The following is a 23,232-nucleotide window of genomic DNA, read 5'->3' as shown; positions in this document are numbered from 1 at the left end:
ATGACCTGTAGACGACCCCTATAGGTTTTGAGGTCTGTAGGCTAAAGGTCAAGATCACCTTAACCCGGAACAGTTAAACCCTTTCTGGACGCTTGGGCCTTAGGATCACTAAACTTAATAGGGAGGTTAATCGTGACCAGCAGATGACCCCTAATGATTTTGAGGTCAGTAGGTCAAAGGTCAGTGTTACATTGAACCAGAACAGTAGAACTTGTTTACATGGAGCAAATAATTTCTGTTCCTTGTGCAATTACTGAATGCATCAAGGGGGGCATTTTGTGTTCGACAAGCTCTTGTTTTCTGTTAGCATGGAATTTTTGCCTACTTGCATCTTGAAAGATTTTTTCTGTGAGTATGGAGTTTTTTTCTACTTTCAACAACTGGTCTTCAATATTTTTACGGAAAATAAAAATTTATAGGGTAAGATGAATAATTCTAATGGTCCTCAGTATTTAGTGACTATATTAATTATATTGCATGAGTAGGTGCCAATACAAATTGCATGAAATCATGTACACCTTTTGTTTATGATTATTTGTTGACAGCCAGTAGCAATTTATTATTCAAGTTGGTAGTATAATTTATACAGGTTACCAATATTATAAGTACTTTCAGTGGTAAAATTAAGTTCAACAAAATATTTCATTTGAAAATCAAAGTGTGTCAGTTCTTGTTTAATTAACTTAGAATTGGATTTATATGCCTGTATTACTTATATAATTTACACAGAGCAAAAAAGAGAAAATAATGAAATTTCTATGCAACAGTTTTGTGTGACATGTATCAAATTGGCTATAGTGTGTTAATTTAACTATTACCCAGAATTTTTGTAGACTTATTAAGTGAAAAAAAAAATTCTTAAAATATGTTTTTGAAATATTCCAGTTTTTCATTCATAAATTTCATCTGTTACATCTATTAAAAACTTTCTATATCAGTTCTGTTTTACTGCATATTAAATACTTCAAAATGTGTGTAATGAACTGGATTAAAGTAAAGATCTGTCTATATATATGTAGGCTTTGAAAGATTAAATTTCCAAATGTGATCAATATATCAGATAAAATACTTTAGGACTATAACATGAAACTTGCTACTTTACCACTTTGGTGCAACTATCAGTATTTGATTAGCAAATTTTTATGTAAATAAAGCAATTTATTATATATTTATACACTTAAAAGTTCTTTTCACATAAGGTAATTGTAAACCTGTAATGCTGGTATATTTTAAGTATTGTTTTGACAAATTGTACATATAACATTATAATATTGTGGAAAGGACTACCAAAGCTGTTCTACAAGTAAAAAATGTTACAGAATAGTATGACCACTGACCAGACTGGGCCTCCATGGCCGAGTGGTTAAGGTCACTGACTTCAAATCACTTGCCCCTCATCGATGTGCGTTCGAGCCTCACTCGGGGCGTTGAATTCTTCATGTGAGGAAGCCATCCAGCTGGCTTATGGAATGTCGGTGGTTCTACCCAGGTGCCCGCTCGTGTTGAAATAATGCACAAAGGGGCACCTGGGATCTTCCTCCACCATCAAAGCGGGAAAGTTGCCATATGACCTATAATAATTATAACAATTATTGTGTCGGTGTAAGTGAATGATTGTAGGCTATTTTGAACATGATTCTGAAAATCATTTGAGCCGTGCCATGGGAAAACCAACATAGTGGGTGTGCGACCAGCATGGATCCAGACCAGCCTGCGCATCCGCGCAGTCTGGTCAGGCTCCATGCTGTTCGCTTTTAAAGCCTATTGGAATTGGAGAAACTGTTAGCGAACAGCATGGATCCTGACCAGACTGCGCGGATGCGCAGGCTGGTCTGGATCCATGCTGGTCGCAAAGCCACTATGTTGGTTTTGTCATGGCATGGCATTTATTTATAATGCCATCAGAAAATGTAATAAACAATATAATTTAGATCCAACACATCCTTAGTTTTAAATAATGTGTATATAGGTTCATCACCCATGTTTCCTTTTTGTATATTATTTTCAATCTTTACTTTATTGTTTTTTGAAGTAAATTAAAAATACTGTGCAGATTAAGTTCTTAAAGCCAAATTTCAGTTTCTAGTTTTAAAATGGTTCATTCTGCATTTTTGTTTATACTTAAAACTGATTTTAATACTTTATACTCCCAAAACAGAAAGTAACAAAAATCATGGGATTAGTTGCATGCATATTAACTTACAAAAAACATGTTTAGGGTGATTTGAAGAAATTAGACAATTTGTTTTTGCATGCTTTTTATTTTGATATGATTTTGTTTGCAGCAAATCCCACAAACTTTGGGCTGTTGCAGAGTTTACAGGAAAAATGGAAGTCACAAATTGCTGATGAGACAAGGGGAGATTTTCAGTCCACATACAGCTCTTCATTTGCTGGTCATAACAATGATGCTATGACCAGAGTTAGGTAGGTTACAGTATTCCTTTCATAGCGTCATTGTAACCATTTATTGATCAAAGTTAGGTGGGTATAGTGTAGTGTCATTGTAACCATTGAGTGACCAAAGTTAGCTAGGTATACATTTTGTGGTATTAATTAGGGATGGCAACGAATATTTGAATATTCGTTCATAATTTTACACAATTTAATATTCAAATATTGTTCCACTATTCGAATAGTCGGAAGAATATAAGGTCATGAAAAATAAATAAAAGTCAAATGAAAGAACAAAAAAATGTTTTGCCAAATTTACCAAAACCTGCTTTCGTTATAAATTTGCGTGAAAGTGGCTTCTGTCTTTGCCAGATGTGTTATTTTGTATATTAGTGCGCCGAGATTGTACAGTATACCCTGTAGTTAATACAGCTAATTGCTTACCTTAAGAAAATTTTTAAATTAATGGTCACAAATTGATGTAAGTCCTTTACAACTTGCCTTGTTTTCAGTAGATGCAAATCGCGTGTAAGTAAAAATGATCAGACATCACTTGAACTAATTACTCGGATTTCAATCAAAGCTGATAAAAGATGTATTTGAATTAAGAAAAATGCCAAAAAGTGTAGAAAACAAGTCAGATGGGATGCATGTCATTTTTTGACGTAAATCAGATTGTCTGATTGAAATGAGTAAATGCATCTCTTATTATTATAGTTAATTTTTTTTTTTTAAATCAATACTCAATTTTCTGACAGACGATCAGCTAAATATTTCTCTTTCTTTATTAAACTCCCCCCATGCCGAAGTGAATCAACTCTCAAAATTTTTTCATGCGATCATCTGATAAGAAGTCGGTTATGTGTAATATGTTTTGAGAAACGTCTATGGCAAGCCAATTGTCCAATAATTACGTGAACCCTGGTTCACGGTCGAAAAACTAGGATTAACGATCGATAAACTAGATTTTTCAAACGTAAAACTAGGTTTTTCAAATACTAACCTATATTTTTGAGTGAAAACATCGGATACAGTTTACGCTCGTGAACTCAGGTTTACGTTCGATAAACTAGGTTTCTCGATTGAACTATGAATTTCGGTCGTTATCCTATGTTTACCCCCGTAAACTTGGGTTTACGAACGTGAACCTAAGTTTACGAGCGTGAAGTATGATTTACGACGTTATCCTATGTTTTCGCTCGAAAACCTGGTTTATCGAACGTAAACCTAAGTTCACGCTCGTAAACCCAAGTTCACGTTCGTTAACATAGGTTAATGCTCAAAAATATAGGTTCAGGTCCGTAAACTATGGTTCACGGTCGTAAACATAGGTACACTTCCGTAAACATAGGTTCATGGCCGTAAATCCATGTTCACGCCTGAAATTCGTTGTTGATTCTATAATCCTAATATATCGACCATAAACCATGGTTTACGTTTGATAAACTAGGTTTCTCGATTGAACTATGAGTTTCGGTCGTTATCCTATGTTTACGATCGTTATCCTATGTTTACGCTCATAAACCCCGGTTCACGCTCGTAAACCATAGTTTACAAACGTGAACCTATGTTTACGACCCAGAACTGGGGTTTACAATCGTGAACCTACATTAACGAGCGTGAACTATGGTTCACGGCGTTATCCTATGTTTTCGCTCAAAAATATAGGTATGTATTCGAAAAACCTAGTTTTACGTTCGAAAAACCTAGTTTATCGATTGTTAATCCTAGTTTTTCAACCGTGAACTACGGTTCACGTAATTATTGGACAATTGGCTTGCCATATAGTTACAGATCGATAAACACGGTTTTACGAAGGTAAACTGTAGTTCACGGCCGTAAACATAGGATAACGATCGTAAATATAGGTTCACGACCGTAAACATAGGTTTACGGCCGAAATTGATAGTTGATTTCATAATCCTAATATATCAATCATAAACCATGGTTTACGTTCGATAAACTAAGTTTCTCGATTGAACTGTGAATTTCGGGCGTTATCCTATGTTTACGACCGTAAACTTGGGTTTACGAACGTGAACCTACGTTTACGAGCGTGAACTATTGTTTGCGACGTTATCCTATGTTTTCGCTCGAAAAAATAGGTTAGTATTTGAAAAACCTGGTTTTACGTTTGAAAAACCTAGTTTATCGGACGTAAACCTAAGTTTACGCTCGTAAACCCAAGTTCAAGTCCGTAAACATAGGTTCACGCTCGAAAATATAGGTTCAGGTCGTTAAATTATGGTTCATGGTCGTAAACATAGGTTCATGGTCGTAAACCCATGTTCATGCCCGAAATTCATTGTTGATTCTATAATCCTAATATATCGACCGTAAACCATGGTTTACGTTTGATAAACTAGGTTTCTCGATTCAACTATGAGTTTCGGTCGTTATCCTATGTTTATGATCGTTATCCTATGTTTTCGCTCGTAAACCATAGTTTACGAACGTGAACCTATGTTTACGACCGTGAACTGGGGTTTACAATCGTGAACCTACATTTACTAGCGTGAACTTTGGTTCACGGCGTTATCCCATGTTTTGGCTCAAAAATATAGGTTAGTATTCGAAAAACCTAGTTTTACGTTCCAAAAACCTAGTTTATCGGTCGTTAATCCTAGTTTTTCAATCGTGAACTAGTGTTCACGTAATTATTGGACAATTGGCTTGCCATAAACGTCAGTTTCGCGAGGGCTACATCCCTTTAAGAAATAAATAAATCCTAATGTAGATTGTATGTATATGAAGGCAAAAAACTTGTATGTATATGAAGGCAAATAAGAAATATTTTGTACAAGCAATGAGGACAATTTGTCAGTTTTAATTCGTCAGTGTCTGAATTACTTACAATGTAAACGAAAGTAGAATTAATGCATGTCGCTGATTAGAATATGATAAACAAGTAGGATTTTGAAATGATTTGTTGATCAGTTAATGACCGAATATTCGTTCGGAAGGTTGACCAAATATTCAGATACAAAAAATGCTATTTGTTGCCATCCCTAGTATGAATGTAACCATTCAGTGACCTGGCAGAGCCAGGTTACTAAGATATACATCTTGTCATGTTAGTTTATCAAGTGAGCTAAGTTACATAAGTATACATTTTGTAACAGTGCAGTGACTAAAATTTAGTAGGTGTACAATTTGTTACGCCAGTATAAACATTCAGTGGCCAAAGTTAGTTAGGAATTCATTTTGTGATTTCAGAGTAAATATTCAGTGACCAAAGATTAGCATACATAAATAATTGTCATGCATGCCAGAATAACTATGCAGTAACCAGAGTTAGGTAGACATGCAGTTATGTCAGAATAAATGTGATTTCTCTGAGTTAGGTTCATGATGTTGGTGTAACTGTTCAATGACGGAAGTTTGGTTCATATACATTTTAGACTAACCATGTTGTGAACTGAGCTAGGTAGACATACGTTTTGTCATGTCATTTTTGTTAAGAACTAGCAATAGTAGTAGTTAAAGATTATTATGACTAATTTTCCTTTGCCATATTTATACTGTATGTTCTTCATATTTTCATTCATGTTTTAGTTCAGAGAAAGGTAGGGGCTTAGGTTACTAAATATATAAATTTACATAAAGTATATTCCCTAGTGAGGGCATATTACATTTTGCAAATTGGGGCCCTCATAAACCTTGTGTTTTTTTTTGTAAATATAAACAATTGCAGATATAACTTTTAATGAATGAATTTTAACGATAGTAGCTCTACCATAATACTTGTGTTCATTTACGACCGTAAATAACTTTATTTTTCTCACTTATCGGACAGAAAAATCTCTATTTTTAGAAGTGCTGGAAAATCTTATCTCACATGGGTTATCCCACACTTCTGTGACGGACTACTTCATGCACTGAATATACATACTATTTATGTAAAATAATTAAAAATCAGGTACCTTTATCTTTTCTCTCCATTCCTTATAGTGTATTTCTCGATTCAAAATTCATTACTTTATGATAAGAACGTACCGTTACGTTACAAACGATAAAACTAAAGCGGAACTTTGTTATTGTGCGTCACTGAAATGTCACGACGTCACTTCTGCTTACGGACGTCAATTTCCCGCGTTTTAAATAGTTTCATATCATTTTCATGCTTGTTTTTATTGTTTCTGTTGTGGTAAGTGAGAAATAGAATCCATCATTGGTGTTCGGTGAAGATCGAAAATCCCAACCCTCGGGCGCACCGCTCAAATCTTAAACTTGGCACAGCCTCGTTTAAGACTTGAGCGGTGCGCCCTCGGGTTGGGAATTTTCTGATCTTAACCGAAGACCAATGACAGATTCTCTATTTATACACCCAAAGGTATGTGTTACGTTATGGTCCCGGTGTCCGCCTGTCCGTCCGTTAGCAATTTCTTGTCCGCTCTTTAACTCTTGAACCCCTAGAAGGATTTCAAAGACACTTGACACAAATGTTCACCAGACTGAGACAATGTGCAAAGCGCATGATTTGGATGTCTTGCTTTAAGGTCAAGGTCACACTTAGGGGTCAAAGGTCATATCAGTTTGTTTCTTGTCTGCTCTAACTCTTGAACTGCTTGAAGGATTTCAAAGAAACATGGCACAAAAGTTCACCACACTGAGACGACGTAAAGAGCGCAAGTTTTGGATGACTTGCTTCAAGGTCAAGGTCACACTTAGAGGTCAAAAGCCAAATATGACTTTACTGTGTCTGCTCTGTAACTCTTGAACTGCTTGAAGGATTTCAAAGAAACTTGGCACAAATGTTCACCACACTGAGGCGACATGCAGAACGCATGTTTTAGATGACTTGCTTCAAGGTTACGGTCACACTTAGGGGTCAAAGGTCATATATGACTTTGCTTTGTGTATATTGCTCTGCATTGCAGTGCTCTTGTTTTTATTTGGCAGATTCTTTTTTTGTTCACTTACAATATTTTTTTAATTACTTCCCTTTCTTGTTACTATAAATAGCTTATTTTGAAACATTTTTATAATTGGACATAGGGAAGAATCGAGACCACTTTTCTGTGGTACAACATGGATTGTAACTCCCAATTTTTAGGTGTATTTTGACATGTAACCTTTACCTGGTAAGGAGTTTTTTGCAGACTTAGAATTTTTTTTGGAATTTCTTCCCTTAAATGTTCAATTTTGCTCCCATCTTCAGGAGTATATTGCCCCGCTTGGTGGAGCTCTTGTTAATTTTTCCTTTAATTTGAAAAGTCAGTTTTTATTAGAGGATGGGCATTAATTATGGAATATACTTTATGAATTAAGAACAGAACAGAACATATATTTAACATCTAATAACATCTAATAGACATATATGTGAGCAATTTGTACTATTTTAAATAGATGCTTTATTTGTCACATTAATTTAGCTTTAAGTTTAGAAGTTACATTTGTGTATGAACATTTATCAACATTAACACATTCTGCTTATAGTTGTTAGGTACGATCATGTAGGGGCTAATTTAGAAATCTTACCAGAAAGGAGGTAATTGATTCTCATAAAATAAAGAAGAAAATTGCTGTCATTTTGAGTTAGAAAATCTGTTAATTTCATATAGGATTCAAATCAAAGCAACAAATACCTTTTTGTACATGCCTACAAGCAAAATGGTGGCACCCACAATGGCTGTTGTTGGGTGAAATTTGAAAATATTAATGATGGTTTGTTTTAGCAGTAGATTTATCCTCAGGGTGGTTTCCATAAAGATGAGTTTGAATTTGAATTTTTAGCTTGAATTTTGATGGAGAAATTATCTGTATTAAACCAAAGTACAGTTTAAAAACCATGAATGCTTAGATATTTTTATGGAATATTGTCAATTTTGTTTTCTTCCTTTTTTTTTTTTTAGCTCACCTGTCACAAAGTGACAAGGTGAGCTTTTGTGATCGCGCAGTGTCCGTCGTCCGTCCGTGCGTCCGTCCGTCCGTAAACTTTTTGCTTGTGACCACTCTAGAGGTCACATTTTTCATGGGATCTTTATGAAAATTGGTCAGAATGTTCATCTTGATGATATCTAGGTCAAGTTCGAAACTGGGTCACGTGCGGTCAAAAACTGGGTCAGTAGGTCTAAAAATAGAAAAACCTTGTGACCACTCTAGAGGTCACATTTTTCATGGGATATTCATGAAAGTTGGTCAGAATGTTCATCTTGATGATATCTAGGTCAAGTTCGAAACTGGGTCACGTGCGGTCAAAAACTAGGTCAGTAGGTCTAAAAATAGAAAAACCTTGTGACCACTCTAGAGGTCACATTTTTCATGGGATCTTTATGAAAGTTGGTCAGAATGTTCATCTTGATGATATCTAGATAAAGTTCGAAACTGGGTCACGTGCCTTCAAAAACTAGGTCAGTAGGTCTAAAAATAGAAAAACCTTGTGACCTCTCTAGAGGCCATATATTTCAAAAGATCTTCATGAAAATTGGTCAGAACGTTCACCTTGATGATATCTAGGTCAAGATCGAAACTCGGTCACGTGCCATCAAAAACTAGGTCAGTAGGTCAAATAATAGAAAAACCTTGTGACCTCTCTAAAGGCCATATTTTTCATGGGATCTGTATGAAAGTTGGTCTGAATGTTCATCTTGATGATATCTAGATCAAGTTTGAAACTGGGTCACGTGCTGTCAAAAACTAGGTCAGTAGGTCTAAAAATAGAAAAACCTTGTGACCTCTCTAGAGGCCATATATTTCATGACATCTTCATGAAAATTAGTCAGAACGTTCACCTTGATGATATCTAGGTCAAGTTCGAAAGTGGGTCACGTGCCATCAAAAACTAGGTCAGTAGTTCAAATAATAGAAAAACCTTGTGACCACTCTAGAGGCCATATTTTTCATGGGATCTGTATGAAAGTTAATCTGAATGTTCATCTTGATGATATCTAGATCAAGTTTGAAAGTGGGTCACGTGCCATCAAAAACTAGGTCAGTAGGTCAGATAATAGAAAAACCTTGTGACCTTTGTAAAGGCCATATTTTTCATTGGATCTGTATGAAAATTGGTCTGAATGTTCATCTTAATAATATCTAGGTCAAGTTCGAAACAGGGTCATGTGCGGTCAAAAACTAGGTCAGTAGGTCTAAAAATAGAAAAACCTTGTGACCTCTCTAGAGGCCATACTTATGAATGGATCTCCATAAAAATTGGTCAGAATGTTCACCTTGATGTTATCTAGTTCAGGTTTGAAACTGGGTCACGTGCCATAAAAAACTAGGTCAGTAGGTCAAATAATAAAAAACCTTGTGACCTCTCTAGAGGCCATACTTTTCATGGGATCTGTATGAAAGTTGGTCTGAATGTCATCTTGATGATATCTAGCAAGTCAAGTTTGAAACTGAATCAACTGCGGTCAAAAACTAGGTCAGTAGGTCTAAAATTATTAAAATCTTTTGACCTCTCTAGAGGCCATATTTTTCAATGGATCTTCATGAAAATTGATCTGAATGTTCACCTTGATGATATCTAGGTCAGTTTTGAAACTGGGTCATGTGCGGTCAAAAACTAGGCCAGTAGGTATAATCAAAGGCCTGAATGGCCTGAGTCGGCTAATGATTGATGTACTGACAGTATAGTCTACCAGTTTCAGTTTGTTTTTAGTTTTTTTTTCTTAAAATTTCATAACACAGTTCGATATTTACCCAAAATATTAAATCCGGATACGATTACACTTTTCTCCAGTTTGAACAATATATTTTACAAATTGTGATGATACGAAGACATTTAGCAGCAATTGGCAGTATCTGACATTGAAGTTTACGGTTAAATTACCTCTTATTTAAATCTTTTCATAAAAAAGTTGTTTCGTTTCGCGAAACATAGACGATCTACTTTCGATTTCAAAAACTACAAGAAAATACAATTTAATGTTTCGCCTGTTTGTTTATTTCTCGAAAAATAAGAATTAAAATCATTTTTAATATCAGTAGTAACTAAACAAACCAGTAAGAGCTTCTTCTTCCGATAATTTATCCGTTTACTGACTGCAAAATTCAACCCACGCAAAATTTATAGAAATCATACGATGCGTGTTTACGTTCAATGTGGGAGAACTAAGGCTGATCGGCTATGTTACCTAACGCATCCAGACGATTCAGATTTTGTTTTTAAAAAAGCATTGTGTGCGTTTCTGTAATTTTATATACGTTTTAATACGCTTAGAAATTATTAGACATGCGTATTTGCATTATTTCTATACGTAATTTACGCTAATACGCATCTTATCTGGAGCCCTGCAGTGGAACTATTTTTTGTCTTTCGCTGGATGTTACCCAAGCTTTGTAAGCCTGCGCAATTCTTAAAATGCACATTTATGCTTAATGAGTTACATTCGGGAAATGCACAATTACAAATCATAAATATGACAGATTACATCGTATATTGGTCATAGCAAAGGGAATTGACACAACTTAACTTCATTCATGCAGTGAACTGTTTGAAATTTGAGAAATCTAATGGAACTACATCCCTTCACTGTGTTATTTGGTCCATTTAGAGAATCGTTGGATAGCAAGGACTCGTCAAAAGGCTTTCAGTTCAAAACAGGGTCACGTACCTTCGAAAACTAGGTCAATAGGTGAAATAATAGAAAAACCTAGAGACCATATTTTTCAGTGGATCTTCATGAAAATTGGTCAGAATTTTTATCTTGATAATATCTAGGTGAAATTCAAAACTGGGTCACATGAGCTCAAAAACTAGGTCACTATGTCAAATAATAGAAAAAACGATGTCATACTCAAAACTGGGTCATGTGGGAAGAGGTGAGCGATTCAGGACCATCATGGTCCTCTTGTATAATTTGGAAGTTCTTTCCTGGAATGAAATATTATTTGATAGACTTAATTTACATGTATTTAGAAATCAATTCAATGTTATTGTAATTTATGACTTAGGTTAACCATTTATATATCTAGGAATAGTAAAAGCACTGTATACAAAAATCAACTTACTAGTACATAATGCATTCTTGATAGCAGTTAGTTATAGAATATTGTCCAAAAAACAGTACAATAAATTTAATGAGACATATTGCCTCAATTCTGCCAAAAGCTGTTTTAGTTGGTACCAAGAAGGCATTGTTTCAGATAAATCAGATTTATAGCTTTGTCAATAATTTTATAGTCTAATTTAAGCATTATTTTGGTAAAAGAATGGTAGAATTTTATTCATTGTTAGTTTCATTTATTGCTATATTCACTTTGAAAAAAAAAATCTATTAAAATTTTGGCCCCTAATAAATGCATACAATCTTGCTCCCTCTCCATCACCACCCCACGCCACCCCACTACTACACACACACACACAGTCATTCTCCCCTTGCTTCTGTGAAGTTGAAAAGCACAATGTTTCTAGGGTGATTTTAGCTCACCTGAGCACAAAGTGCTCAAAGGTGAGCTTTTGTGATCACCCTGTGTCAGTCGTCGTCCGTCCGTCGTCAACAATTTGACTGTTAACACTCTATAGGTCACATTTTTGGCCCAGTCTTAATGTAACTTGGTCAGAATGTTACCCTTAATAAAATCTTGGACGAGTTCGATATTGGGTTATCTGGGGTCAAAAACTAGGTCACCAGGTCAAATCAAAGGAAAATATTGTTAACACTCTAGAGATCACAATTGTGGCCCAATCTAAATGAAACTTGGTCAGAATGTTACCCTTAATAAAATCTTGGACGATTACGATATTGGATCATCTGGGGTCAAAAACTAGGTCACCAGGTCAAATCAAAGGAAAAGCTTGTTAACACTCTAGAAGTCACATTTTTGGCCCAATCTTAATGAAACTTGGTCAGAATGTTACCCTTAATAAAATCTTGGAAGATTTTGATATTGATTCATCTGGGGTCAAAAAGTAGGTCACCAGGTCAAATCAAAGGAAAAGCTTGTTAACACTCTAGAGATCACAATTATGGCCCAATCTAAATGAAACTTGGTCAGAATGTTACCCTTAATAAAATCTTGGACGATTACGATATTGGGTCATCTGGGGTCAAAAAATAGGTCACCAGGTCAAATCAAAGGAAAAGCTTGTTAACACTCTAGAAGTCACATTTTTGGCCCAATCTTAATGAAACTTGGTCAGAATGTTACCCTTAATAAAATCTTGGAAGATTTTGATATTGGGTCATCTGGGGTCAAAAAGTAGGTCACCAGGTCAAATCAAAGGAAAAGCTTGTTAACACTCTAGACATCACAATTTTGACCCAATCTTAATGAAACTTGATCAGAGTGTTATTCCCAGTAAAGTCTTGGATGAGTTCGATATTGGGTCATCTGGGGTCAAAAACTAGGTCACCAGGTCAAATCAAAGGAAAAGCTTGTTAACACTGTAGAGGCCACATTTATGACTGTATCTTCATGAAACTTGGTCAGAATGTTAATATTGATGATCTTAAGGTCCAATTTGAATCTGGGCCATGTAGGCTCAAAAATTAGGTCACCCGGTCAAATCAAAGGAAATGCTAGTTTACATTCTAGAGGCCCCATTTATGACCATATCTTGATGAAACTTGGTCAAAAAGTTAATCTTGATGATCTATAGGTCAAGTTCAAATCTGGGTCAGATGGGGTCAAAAACTAGGTCACTAGTTCAAATCAAAGGAAAAGCCTGTTAACACTGTAGAGGCCACATTTAAGACTTCTTCTTCATGAAACTTAGTCAGAATGTTTAACTTGATGAGCTTTAGGACAAGTTCGAATCTGGGTCATGTGGAGTCAAAAACTAGGTCACCAGGTCAAATCAAAGGAAAAAGTAGTTAACACTTTAGAGGCCAAATTTATGACCATATCTTAATGAAACTTGGTCAGAATGTTAATCTTGATGATCTTTAGGTCAAGTTTAAATCTGGGTCAGGTGGGGTCAAAAACTAGGTCACTAGGTCAAATCAAAGGAAAAGCTTGTTAACACTCTAGAGGCCACATTTATGACTGTATCTTCATGAAAGTTAGTCAGAATGTTTAACTTGATGATCAAGTCAAGAACAAATCTGGGTCATGTCGGGTTAAAAACTAGGTCATGGGGTCAAATCAAAGGAATAGCTAGTTAACATTTAGAGGCCACATTTATGACCATATCTTAATGAAACTTTGTCAGAATGTTAATCTTGATGGTCAATAGGTCTGGTGAGTGATACAGGGCCTTCATGGCCCTCTTGTTTTTCAGGGGAACATACTGTATTTGATAAATAGGTTTTTGAACGTAGTGCTGGTCTGATGTTATATAGATAGCTCTGAATGTATCAATTAAAGTAGGGCTGTCATTGATAGAAACGATATCGATGTATCAACGATATTTTTTTGTCGATCGATTATCGATTCCCATTTTCAAAAATCGATACTTTACAGAGAGAAAAAACTACCCAAATAAACACTCAGCCCCTGAAAAACAACTAAAATTCACAAAGTTGTAAATTTGGATAAATGCAAAAAAAAAGGAGTGAAGGCAAAATAAAAATGAAAGATGTTATTAATTTTTATGTATTTCTTTTATTTCATAAATACAAATACAACACAATCAAACAGAAATATGGAAAGTAGGCAATAAAACTACAAATAGCATTTACAGGAAGGTGTATCGCCGATACGCCTAAGACCCAATCAATGACAGCCCTAAGTTAAAGTACTGGACTTACATGCATTTTGTATAAGGCAGTATCTTATGGTTACATCAATATCCGTTGGCCAAAGATTCTTTCTTCTGTCCTAAATATACACGTTTAAATCAGTTCATGCTTCTTAACTTCAGTCGTATGCCATTTTAATGCAGTCGTATGCTTGTTTACTTCAGATATGCAGTACCTCGAGAGCAGTCCACCAATCTCCATCCAGTAAACAAAGTGAACAAGGATCTCCACTTCAGAGGAGTGTCAGCTTTAAAGTCTCCAGAAAAACTCCCAGAAATGCCATTGAGATCTATGACAGTGGTCGGATAATTCTTGACAATAAAACTTTTTTTCTTCAGTTTTTTTTTTTAAAATCAGTTAAAAAAATAATTCTTCAGGTATTAAAAAAGATTTTATGTTAAGCTAGTGTCTTGACTGTATTTATTGTCCCTTGACTCCAGTTTATATTGAATTGAATTCACAAATTGTTATAATGAAAATTTTGCAATGTTAAATATTAATATTGTGGAATGTATTCGAGGCCAAAACCATAAAAGAAAAGCATTGACCGAGTTTTTCTTTTAAATCATAAGTCATTATATAATGTTATTACACATTTTCATACACAAGTATTAGTCAATGATTTAAGATCATTCTTAGGTGATGCAAGTACCAAATACTTTATTTAGTATCCCAGGTGTTACAAGTAACAATTTACTCAGTATCCTTAGGTGTAACAAGTTACAATTTATTCAGTATCCTTAGGTAAGTTACAATTTATTCAGTATCCTTAGGTGTTACAAGTTACAATTTATTCTGTATCCTTAGGTGTTACAATTTATTCAGTGATACAAGTACCAAATTCTTTATCCTGTATCCTTAGGTGTTACAAGTTACAAATTCTTTATTCTGTATCCTTAGGTGTTACAAGTTACAAATTCTTTATTTTGTACAGTTGAACCTGTCATAGCCCCTGTATAAAGCAGCCACGCCAGTTTGCTGACTTCACCAACAAATTTTTTGGTTCTAATTTCAACTTGTCCAAAGCTTACAGTCAGCTTATGTTTCAACTTGACATTTTCAACATGTCTTTATGGCAGCCAGATTAAGTTGCTTTCTTGGCGGACTGCTTCCTACAGGTTTGAATGTATGTTTGTTCATAATTTTTGAGTCGGTGTGATAAGTTAATTGCAAGTTCTGTATGGTCGGCTTCTCAGCTAGTGGGTCTCGTTTTTGTGTTGAAGAAATATGCTCAATCGTGTAAACATTTATAATCCTTTTTTATGTACAAAAGACATATTTATACCATTTCCTCAGCTCAGTAAATTAGTCCCAGAATTACGCTTATATACTCGTAGTTCTAAAAGCTTGTAAAGCTTATATTAGAGCTTATTGTACTTGCGGTAGGCTCGCCTGTTGAATGTATTAACCTTTAGCCTGCTGGCGGCAATTGTATCTGCCTTTGCGACCAGTGCAGACCAAGATCAGCCTGCACATCCGTGCAGGCTGATTATGGTCTGCACTGTTTGCTATTCAGTCAGTAAATTTTTAGTGAACACCCCTACAAATAACAAATGGTATTGCCCAGATTGAATGAAGGACCAGTCCATTTTAGAAATTTAGCAGGCTAAGGGTTGATAACCTTACCTTATCTTATCAGTTATGTTAGAGTAATAGTTTAACTGTAGAATAAAAATGGAAAAAAGAATTGGAAGCATTTTGATGTTTTATTTGATGTTTTGTTGCAGGGTAACTGATTTGCATATTTTGAGCAGTGTATGACAGTTTTGAACTTCAGTATTATATCTTAAAATGATATTACAAGTATCATAACTAAGTATTTGGATATGTCAGAGAATACATCTGTAGTTAAACTAGTTGGGTTATAACAAAATTGTATAAAGCAATACTATTCTGCTTAGTTGGGTTTTTTTGTTGAATTTTAGTATTTTTAACCCCTTTACAAAAAACTGTTTTTTTTTTGTTTTTTTTTTGTTTTTTGTTAAATCATCAAATTGAATGATAGACTTTGACAAAGCTTGTATCAGAAATATAATGTACATTAAAACATTTTAGGCAGTTATTTAGTTCTGAAAAATATTGTCAAAGAATTGTAAACATTAAGTGATGCGTATGACAGTTGAACCTGCCTGTAATAATGGTCACCTGTATTAAACAGCTTCTTGCTTTAACCTTTACCCAGCTAAATTTCTAAAATGGACTGGTCCATCATTCAATTTGGGAAATACCATTGATTATTCAAAGGGATGTTCACTGAAAATTTACTGACTGACTAGCGAACAGTGCACAGACCATGATCAGCTTGCACATCCATGCAAGCTGATCATGATCTTCACTGTTTGCTATTCAGTCAGAAAATTTTCAGTGAATACATCTTTATATAGTAAGTGATGCTACCAATTGAATGGTGGACCAGTCCATTTTAAAAATTTAGCAGGGTAAGGGGTAAACAGACAGCTGCTTAATACAGGTGTGATTGTATGTATATGATGAATACAAGTTTCATAATTAGTAGGTATAATATAAGAAATTTATTTACAATCATGTTTTTGTTATACCATTGAATGTGTATTGCATAGTTGTATTGTGTACACTGGATTGGATTGTATTTGCCATTTTTTTTAAAAAAAATTTGGATGATGCTGGCAATTAGACTTGCCAGGTAAAAATGTAATGATTGTAATTAAGTTGCATCATCACAAAATTTAAAACAAGCCAAACACATAAATTTTTACAAGTTATGAAATAAAAAAGTGGTGACAAATATAAATCCAATCCGAAGTGTATTAAGGTTTCTTTTTAAAGATATGCTGTGATTCTTTACAAAAATTACAGTAAAATAACTATAATCTCTCATGGTCGCACAAGGATGAGCACAATGCTGTTGTAACTGAGAATTTTTAGCGATGTAAGGAAAACAGCTGGGAATTGTTCAAGCAAGCCTGAGTGCACGAGCCATTGGTGTTGGACCAAGGTGTGTCCTACTGTATATTGTAGATATTTTAACACGCATGTGAAAAATTTGCTTAAGGATGTGTGCATCTTTAAACTTAAAGTCACAGATTTCAACTGCATGTATAAAATATTGGATTGTCAGGAAATTTAGAAGCAAGTATATCTTTAAATTTGAAACAATGCTTTAAAGTATTAATAACACACCCAGTATTTGACTGTTTTGCACTTTTCAGTATTACCCATTCTTGTCTGTGATAGGCTATGTACTGCTGCTTTGTTTTGTTACTGGAACTTTATCCTTTGCTTAGAGAATCTACTAGTAGTATTGTTTGTTGGTTATTTGTTGTGGCAGATTTTTAAAGTATTAGTATTTATATGAACATTGTTACGTTTTGAAAGTTTATATTTATGTCAGGTGAACAGTAGAATGGAGAATGGTAGTAAAAATGAACAGGAAAGTGGAACACTATTATTTAATGGCTACATGTTGGAAGATTACCTCCCTTGCTTGGCTGCACTGTAAGAAATTACCTCCCTTGATTTTGTTTGGCTAAACTGGTGACTGCATGAAATATTTCAATGCTTGAAACAGAAAGCTTAATGTAGTGTAATATAGAGTGAAATATATTGAATGTAGATGAAGAAAGACATGGTGTATTGAAATATAAGAACATTATAGCCCCAACTGCTTATGATATTTTGATTGATATGAAACTTTTTTTTTTACATTTTAGTAACTTTGTAGTGGACGTTTTTTATGTTTGATTCATGAAATGATCACAACACATTTAATTGAAATTGATAATAAATGAGAATATTATATGATGATGTCCAACTTAATACAAATGTATGTAGAAGTATCCATTTTATAAAACATAAAAATCAGGTGCACAGTATACTCCTATAATATACATAATTGCCCTAAATGAATCAAATCTTGTGGTTCAAAAATAGCCAAAGGTTGTGGGACACAATTCCTGCAACCAAAACTTTTTATTAAATATAAGATTTTTTAAGATTGTTTATGTTATGCTGTTATTAATTTAGGTAGTTCTTATTTGAAGCCAAAAATTTAAAAGACAATTATATTCCTGTTTTGATATTCATTAAATGAAGAGGTAAATTTCAGTCTGTTGCAAGCTTGTTAGAATAAATGTCACAAACTATTATTTGTTTTTTTTTTGTTTAATGGTGAAGAAATGCTCAAGTAAGGAGAAAAAAAATGCCTCATGCTCATAGGTATTTGCATTTCAGTAGAAATAGGCCAAAATAATACAACTTAAGTGATTATGTAAATACTTAAAACTATTTTAAATGCTAACTATTTTATGCTAAATTTTAGTCTGGTTTACAGTTTTGCTCATTTATGACTATCAGTATTATTACAATCCATTCCCAGCTTACATTTGATATTGGACCAGTATCGGCAAATTTATGCTATGTCATGAAAATATTGGACCAATAGCACATCAGTTTAACAACAGGAGTTATTTTGGGCTGATATTGTAAACACCCAAAACCATATCGGTGCAATATCCACTTGATTGGATTGAGACCTAAATGTTTTTAAAATAAACAGTATTCTTAGTAAAAGGGTAATATTAAATGTATGCTTGTAGATTCTGTTAGACACAAAGACTGCTTTTGATTAATATGAAAGTTAACACATTAATTTTGATGAAATAGTAAAGTTTTATTCAGACACATATCATTTGGTACATTCAAGTTGTTAGATTTATTAACTTTATCAATATTTGTGTAGATGCATATGCAAGCTTTACAGTAATCAAATATTATCTAGAAAAAGACTTAGTCTGTTATTTTTACCTATGTGGGAAATAATATTATTTGACCCGAGAATGACAAGTTGAATAAAGAAATTAATCTTTAGCCTGCTTGCCGTACGTGATATTGCCTTTGCGACCAGTGAACACCAAGATCAGCCTGCACATCCATGCAGGCTGATCTTAGTCTGCACATCCATGCAGGCTTATCTTAGTCTGCACTGTTCGCTGTTCAATCGATAAAATTTCAGTGAACACCCCTTTGAATAATAAAGGGTATTGCCCAAATTGAATGATGGACCAGTCCATTTTACATATTTAGCAGGCTAAAGGCTAATGGAAGAAGGGTTTATGCCTCATATATTTTCATTTGCAGCTTGGTATCTATGTATGAATTTTGATCATTATTGTTAATGCCTCTATTAATGGGTTATATTTATCTATATGAAGTTCTTTCACAGTTGTGTAATAAATTCTGACATTAAATTTGGCAGTTTTGTTTCTGTTCTATGAATCCAGTGAGCAGTAGGAAGTGGAAGGCTGCTAACGACTTTGTGATTTTAAAGAAATTTTGAGGAAATCGTATTAACCTTATCAAGCTGGACAAGACTGACTCTGCCTTTGCGACCAGTGTGAATCACGATCAGCTTGCAAATCCAGTCTGATCAAGATCTGCACTGTTTGCCATTCATTTAGTATCTTCTTGATAAGCACCCCTTTTAACAGTTAACGATATTCTCCAAATTGAAAGATAGACCAGTTCATTATAGAAATTTAGCAGGGTAAGGGTTAAGGAACTAGTATTAAACTGACGAAGGCATCTGCATAATATTTGCAGATTTTCAAAGATCAATGCCACGGCATCCCTTCTGACACTTTGTTTAAGATAATATACCTGTTTTTGTAGATAAGATCGAATTCAAATTGTTGTTTATTTTTTCTGGCTGAAAAGACGGTATTAAAATGCATAAACTGCAACTTACCAAAAGTCGTTTGTATTTTTAGCCCACCATCATCAGATGGTACCCTAGTTGTGCCCCCTGAAAATCAGACTGGTTCAACAAGTTTTCAGTGAGTCATGGCCCTTTGTTTATTTTTATAATTTATATAGGGGAAAACTTTGAAAATCTTCTTGTCCAAAACCACAGGGCCTAGGACTTGGAAATGAACTTTGACCTTGATTTTGACCTAATTACCTACTTTCATTTTCTCAAGTTACACCGTTAAAATTTGGACCATGTGCATAGTTTTGTGTACTGAAATGAACTTTGACCTAGTGACCTACTTTCACATTTCTGTAGCTACAACCTTCAAATTTGGACCATGTGCATAGTTTTGTGTACTGAAATAAACTTTGACCTAGTGACCTAGTGACCTACTTTCACATTTCTGTAGCTACAACCTTCAAATTTGGACCACGTGCATAGGTTTGTGTACAGAAATAAACTTTGACCTTGACATTGACCTCGTGACATACTTTCACATTTTTGAAGGTACTGACTTCAAAAACTACATGCCCAGTTGTGTGTTCCGAATTGAAATTTGACCTTGATTTTCGTCTAGTGACCTACTTTCACATTTTTGAAGGTACAGGCTTCAAATTTAAACCACATGCATAGTTTTGTGTTCCGAAATGAATTTTGACCTTGAGATTGACCCAATGACCTACTTTCACATTTCTCAAGCTTCAGGCTTCAAATTTGGACCACATGCATAATTATGTGTTCTATATTGGAATCTGACCTTGATTTTTACCCAGTACTTACTTTCACATTTATCAAACTACAGCCTTCAAGTTCGAAGTACATGCACAGTTTGTGTATAGAAATGAACTGACATTGACATTGATCTAGTGACTTACTTTCACATTCCTCAAGCTACAGCTTCAAATTTTGACCACATGCACATTTTTTTTGTACCAAAATAAACGTTGACCTCGATTTTGATCTTGATCTAGTCTTGAAATTTAGAACATTCAAAAATGGCTCAATGGTGGGTGCCAGGATCATTCTGTGATCTCTTGTTTTCTCAAATTATCTGGCTAGGACAGGATCTTCGTTGTCAGTAAATCTTTAGCCTTCTAAAATTCTAAAATGGACTGGTCCATCATTCAGTTTGGGTAATACCATTTATTATTCGAAGGGTGTTCACTGAAAATTTACTAACTAAATAGCGAACAGTGCAGACAATGATCAGCCTGCACGCATGGATGTGCAGGCTGATCTTGGTCGCAAATGCAGAATCACTTGCCACCAGCAGGCTAAAGGTCCCTAGGAAGCATGAAATGCGCCGCCCGCTTAGTTAAATAGGAACAGCGCCAGTATACGGATCGCGTGGTGGTGAGTTCGATCCTTGGGCGGACCGTATACTCTCCGTGACGATTTGATAAAAACATTGTATCTGAAATCATTCGTCCTTCACCTCTAATTCAAGTTGGCAGTTACATGCAGAGAACATGTTTGTACTGGTACGTACGGAATCAAGGAACACCGGTTATTAAACTACACGCCTTTACATAACTGAAATATGTTTCAAAACGGCTTAACCACCCTCTCTCCACAATAAAAGCAACCAAGACATACAAATCTTTCCTGACATACTTTCATTAATAATGCCTCTATTAATGGGTTATATTTATCTATATGAAGTTCTTTCACAGTTGTGTAATAAATTCTGACATTTAATTTGGCAATTTTGTTTCTGTTCTATGAATCCAGTGAGCAGTAGGAAGTGGAAGGCTGCTAACGAATTTGTGATTTTAAAGGAATTTTGAGGAAGTTATAGTATTACCCTTATCAAGCTGACTGACTCTGCCTTTGCGACCAGTGTGCATCATGATCAGCATGCACATCTGTGCAGTCTGATCAAGATCTGCACTGTTTGCCATTCATTTAGTATCTTCTTGGTAAACACCCCTTTTAACAGTTAATGGTATTCTCCAAATTGAACTAGTTCATTATAGAAATTTAGCAGGGTAAGGGTTAAGGAACTAGCATTAAACTGACAGAAGGCCTCTACATAAGATTTACTGTAAAGGGTTATTTCTCGAAACGAAAGACCTCTGCGTGCATTCTAGCATAAAACTGCTGTTATTGTCACTTTTTGGGGGTGTGTTAACAGAGATTCTCGCGCTCGCGTGCTGTTGTAACACCTTTGTATATATGCGCGTTCCGTGGCAAAGCGTAAACGTCAGTTGGCCCATAAACGGATAATTCAAAAGGAAATGACGTCAACGTGAAAAAACAACGCAGACTTTACCGCGCATTTCATGGCAATTTAATGACGTTGAGGGACAATATATTCATTTACTTGGTTTTTACGCGTTTTATGCTAGAATAGCGTTAGCGCATGTTTTTTCGTGTTATAACATCTTCAGAATCCCTCGGGTACCAACCAATCCCTCGGGATTCTGCAGATGTTATAACACGAAAAAAACATGCGTTATCCCTACATTATCAATAATCTTTAGCCTGCTAAAATTCTAAAATGGACTGGTCCATCATTCAGTTTGGGTAATACCATCTATTATTCGAAGGGTGTTCACTGAAAATTTACTAACTATTAGCGAACAGTGCAGACAATGATCAACGTGCATGCACGGATGTGCAGGCTGATCTTGGTAGCAAAGACGGAATCACTTGCCGCCAGCAGGCTAAAGGTTAAGATCCCCAGGAAGCATGGAATGCGCCCGCCCGCTTAGTTCAAAGAAGTATTAAAAACACTATTTTTATAGCTCTTTGCTTAGTTCAATATAGAAAGAGCGCCAATATACGGATCGCGTGGTCGTGAGTTCGATTCTCGGGCAGACCGTATATTCTCCGTGACGATTTGATAAAAGACATTTGTGTCTGAAATCATTCGTTCTTCACCTCTTATTCATGTGGAGAAGTTGGCAGGTACTTGAAGAGAACATATTTACTGGTACGGAATCCAGGAACACCGGTTAAATTAACTACACGCCTTTACACAACATTAGAAATAAGAGTTGTCTGAAGCATTGGGATATAGATCATAACTACCTACTGATGTTTTTGTATTTTCAGAAGGCCTTCGGAGTGACAAAGCAGTAACGTGATGGCCCTGTGACCGGCTAAGGCGTATTCCTTAAATTGCGCTGTTTTTGATTCCATACCTCAAGTTCATGTTTTTATTTCGATGTAAATGAGATGTGGAACCAAAATCTGTAGTCCTGTTTGGCGCCATATAATCTATACTGTGTTTGTGCGCCGTAAAACCCAAATAAATAAATAAATAAAATTAAATTGCGTATTGCCTTAGGGAAAGAAGGCCTGCAACATTTTATGGGTCTAAGATTTTTGAAATGCTAAAAGGCTGATTAGCGAAGCGGAATCTATGTTAGTTATGCCTGTTAGACGTTGTATTAATGGTCACGGAAAATAAACTGAAACTAAACAATGTATCAAGTTATTTATCCGGCGCATACTTGAGCGCTACTCTACATTTCTTAC

At 35.0% G+C, this 23,232-nt stretch overlaps 1 protein-coding gene across 3 annotated transcripts in view; it reads left to right on the top strand.

Moving 5' to 3' along the window:
• The window catches only part of LOC123527525 (cilia- and flagella-associated protein 107-like), a 30,527-nt gene extending 12,382 nt beyond the window's left edge, over positions 1-18,145 (top strand). For all 3 annotated transcript variants that reach the window (XM_045307039.2, XM_053523439.1, XM_045307040.2), the window contains 2 exons: positions 2,286-2,427; positions 14,189-18,145. In XM_045307039.2, the coding sequence (XP_045162974.1) occupies positions 2,286-2,427; positions 14,189-14,333 (287 nt within the window). In that variant the 3' untranslated portion in view covers positions 14,334-18,145. The remainder of the gene's footprint in view (positions 1-2,285; positions 2,428-14,188) is intronic.
• The last annotated feature ends 5,087 nt before the right edge of the window (positions 18,146-23,232 follow it).

Source organism: Mercenaria mercenaria, chromosome 14 (genome assembly GCF_021730395.1).
Source record: "Mercenaria mercenaria strain notata chromosome 14, MADL_Memer_1, whole genome shotgun sequence".
Classification (NCBI taxonomy): domain Eukaryota; kingdom Metazoa; phylum Mollusca; class Bivalvia; order Venerida; family Veneridae; genus Mercenaria; species Mercenaria mercenaria.
Note: the sequence above shows the minus strand (reverse complement) of the source record. Positions and strands in the feature narration are given on the sequence as shown.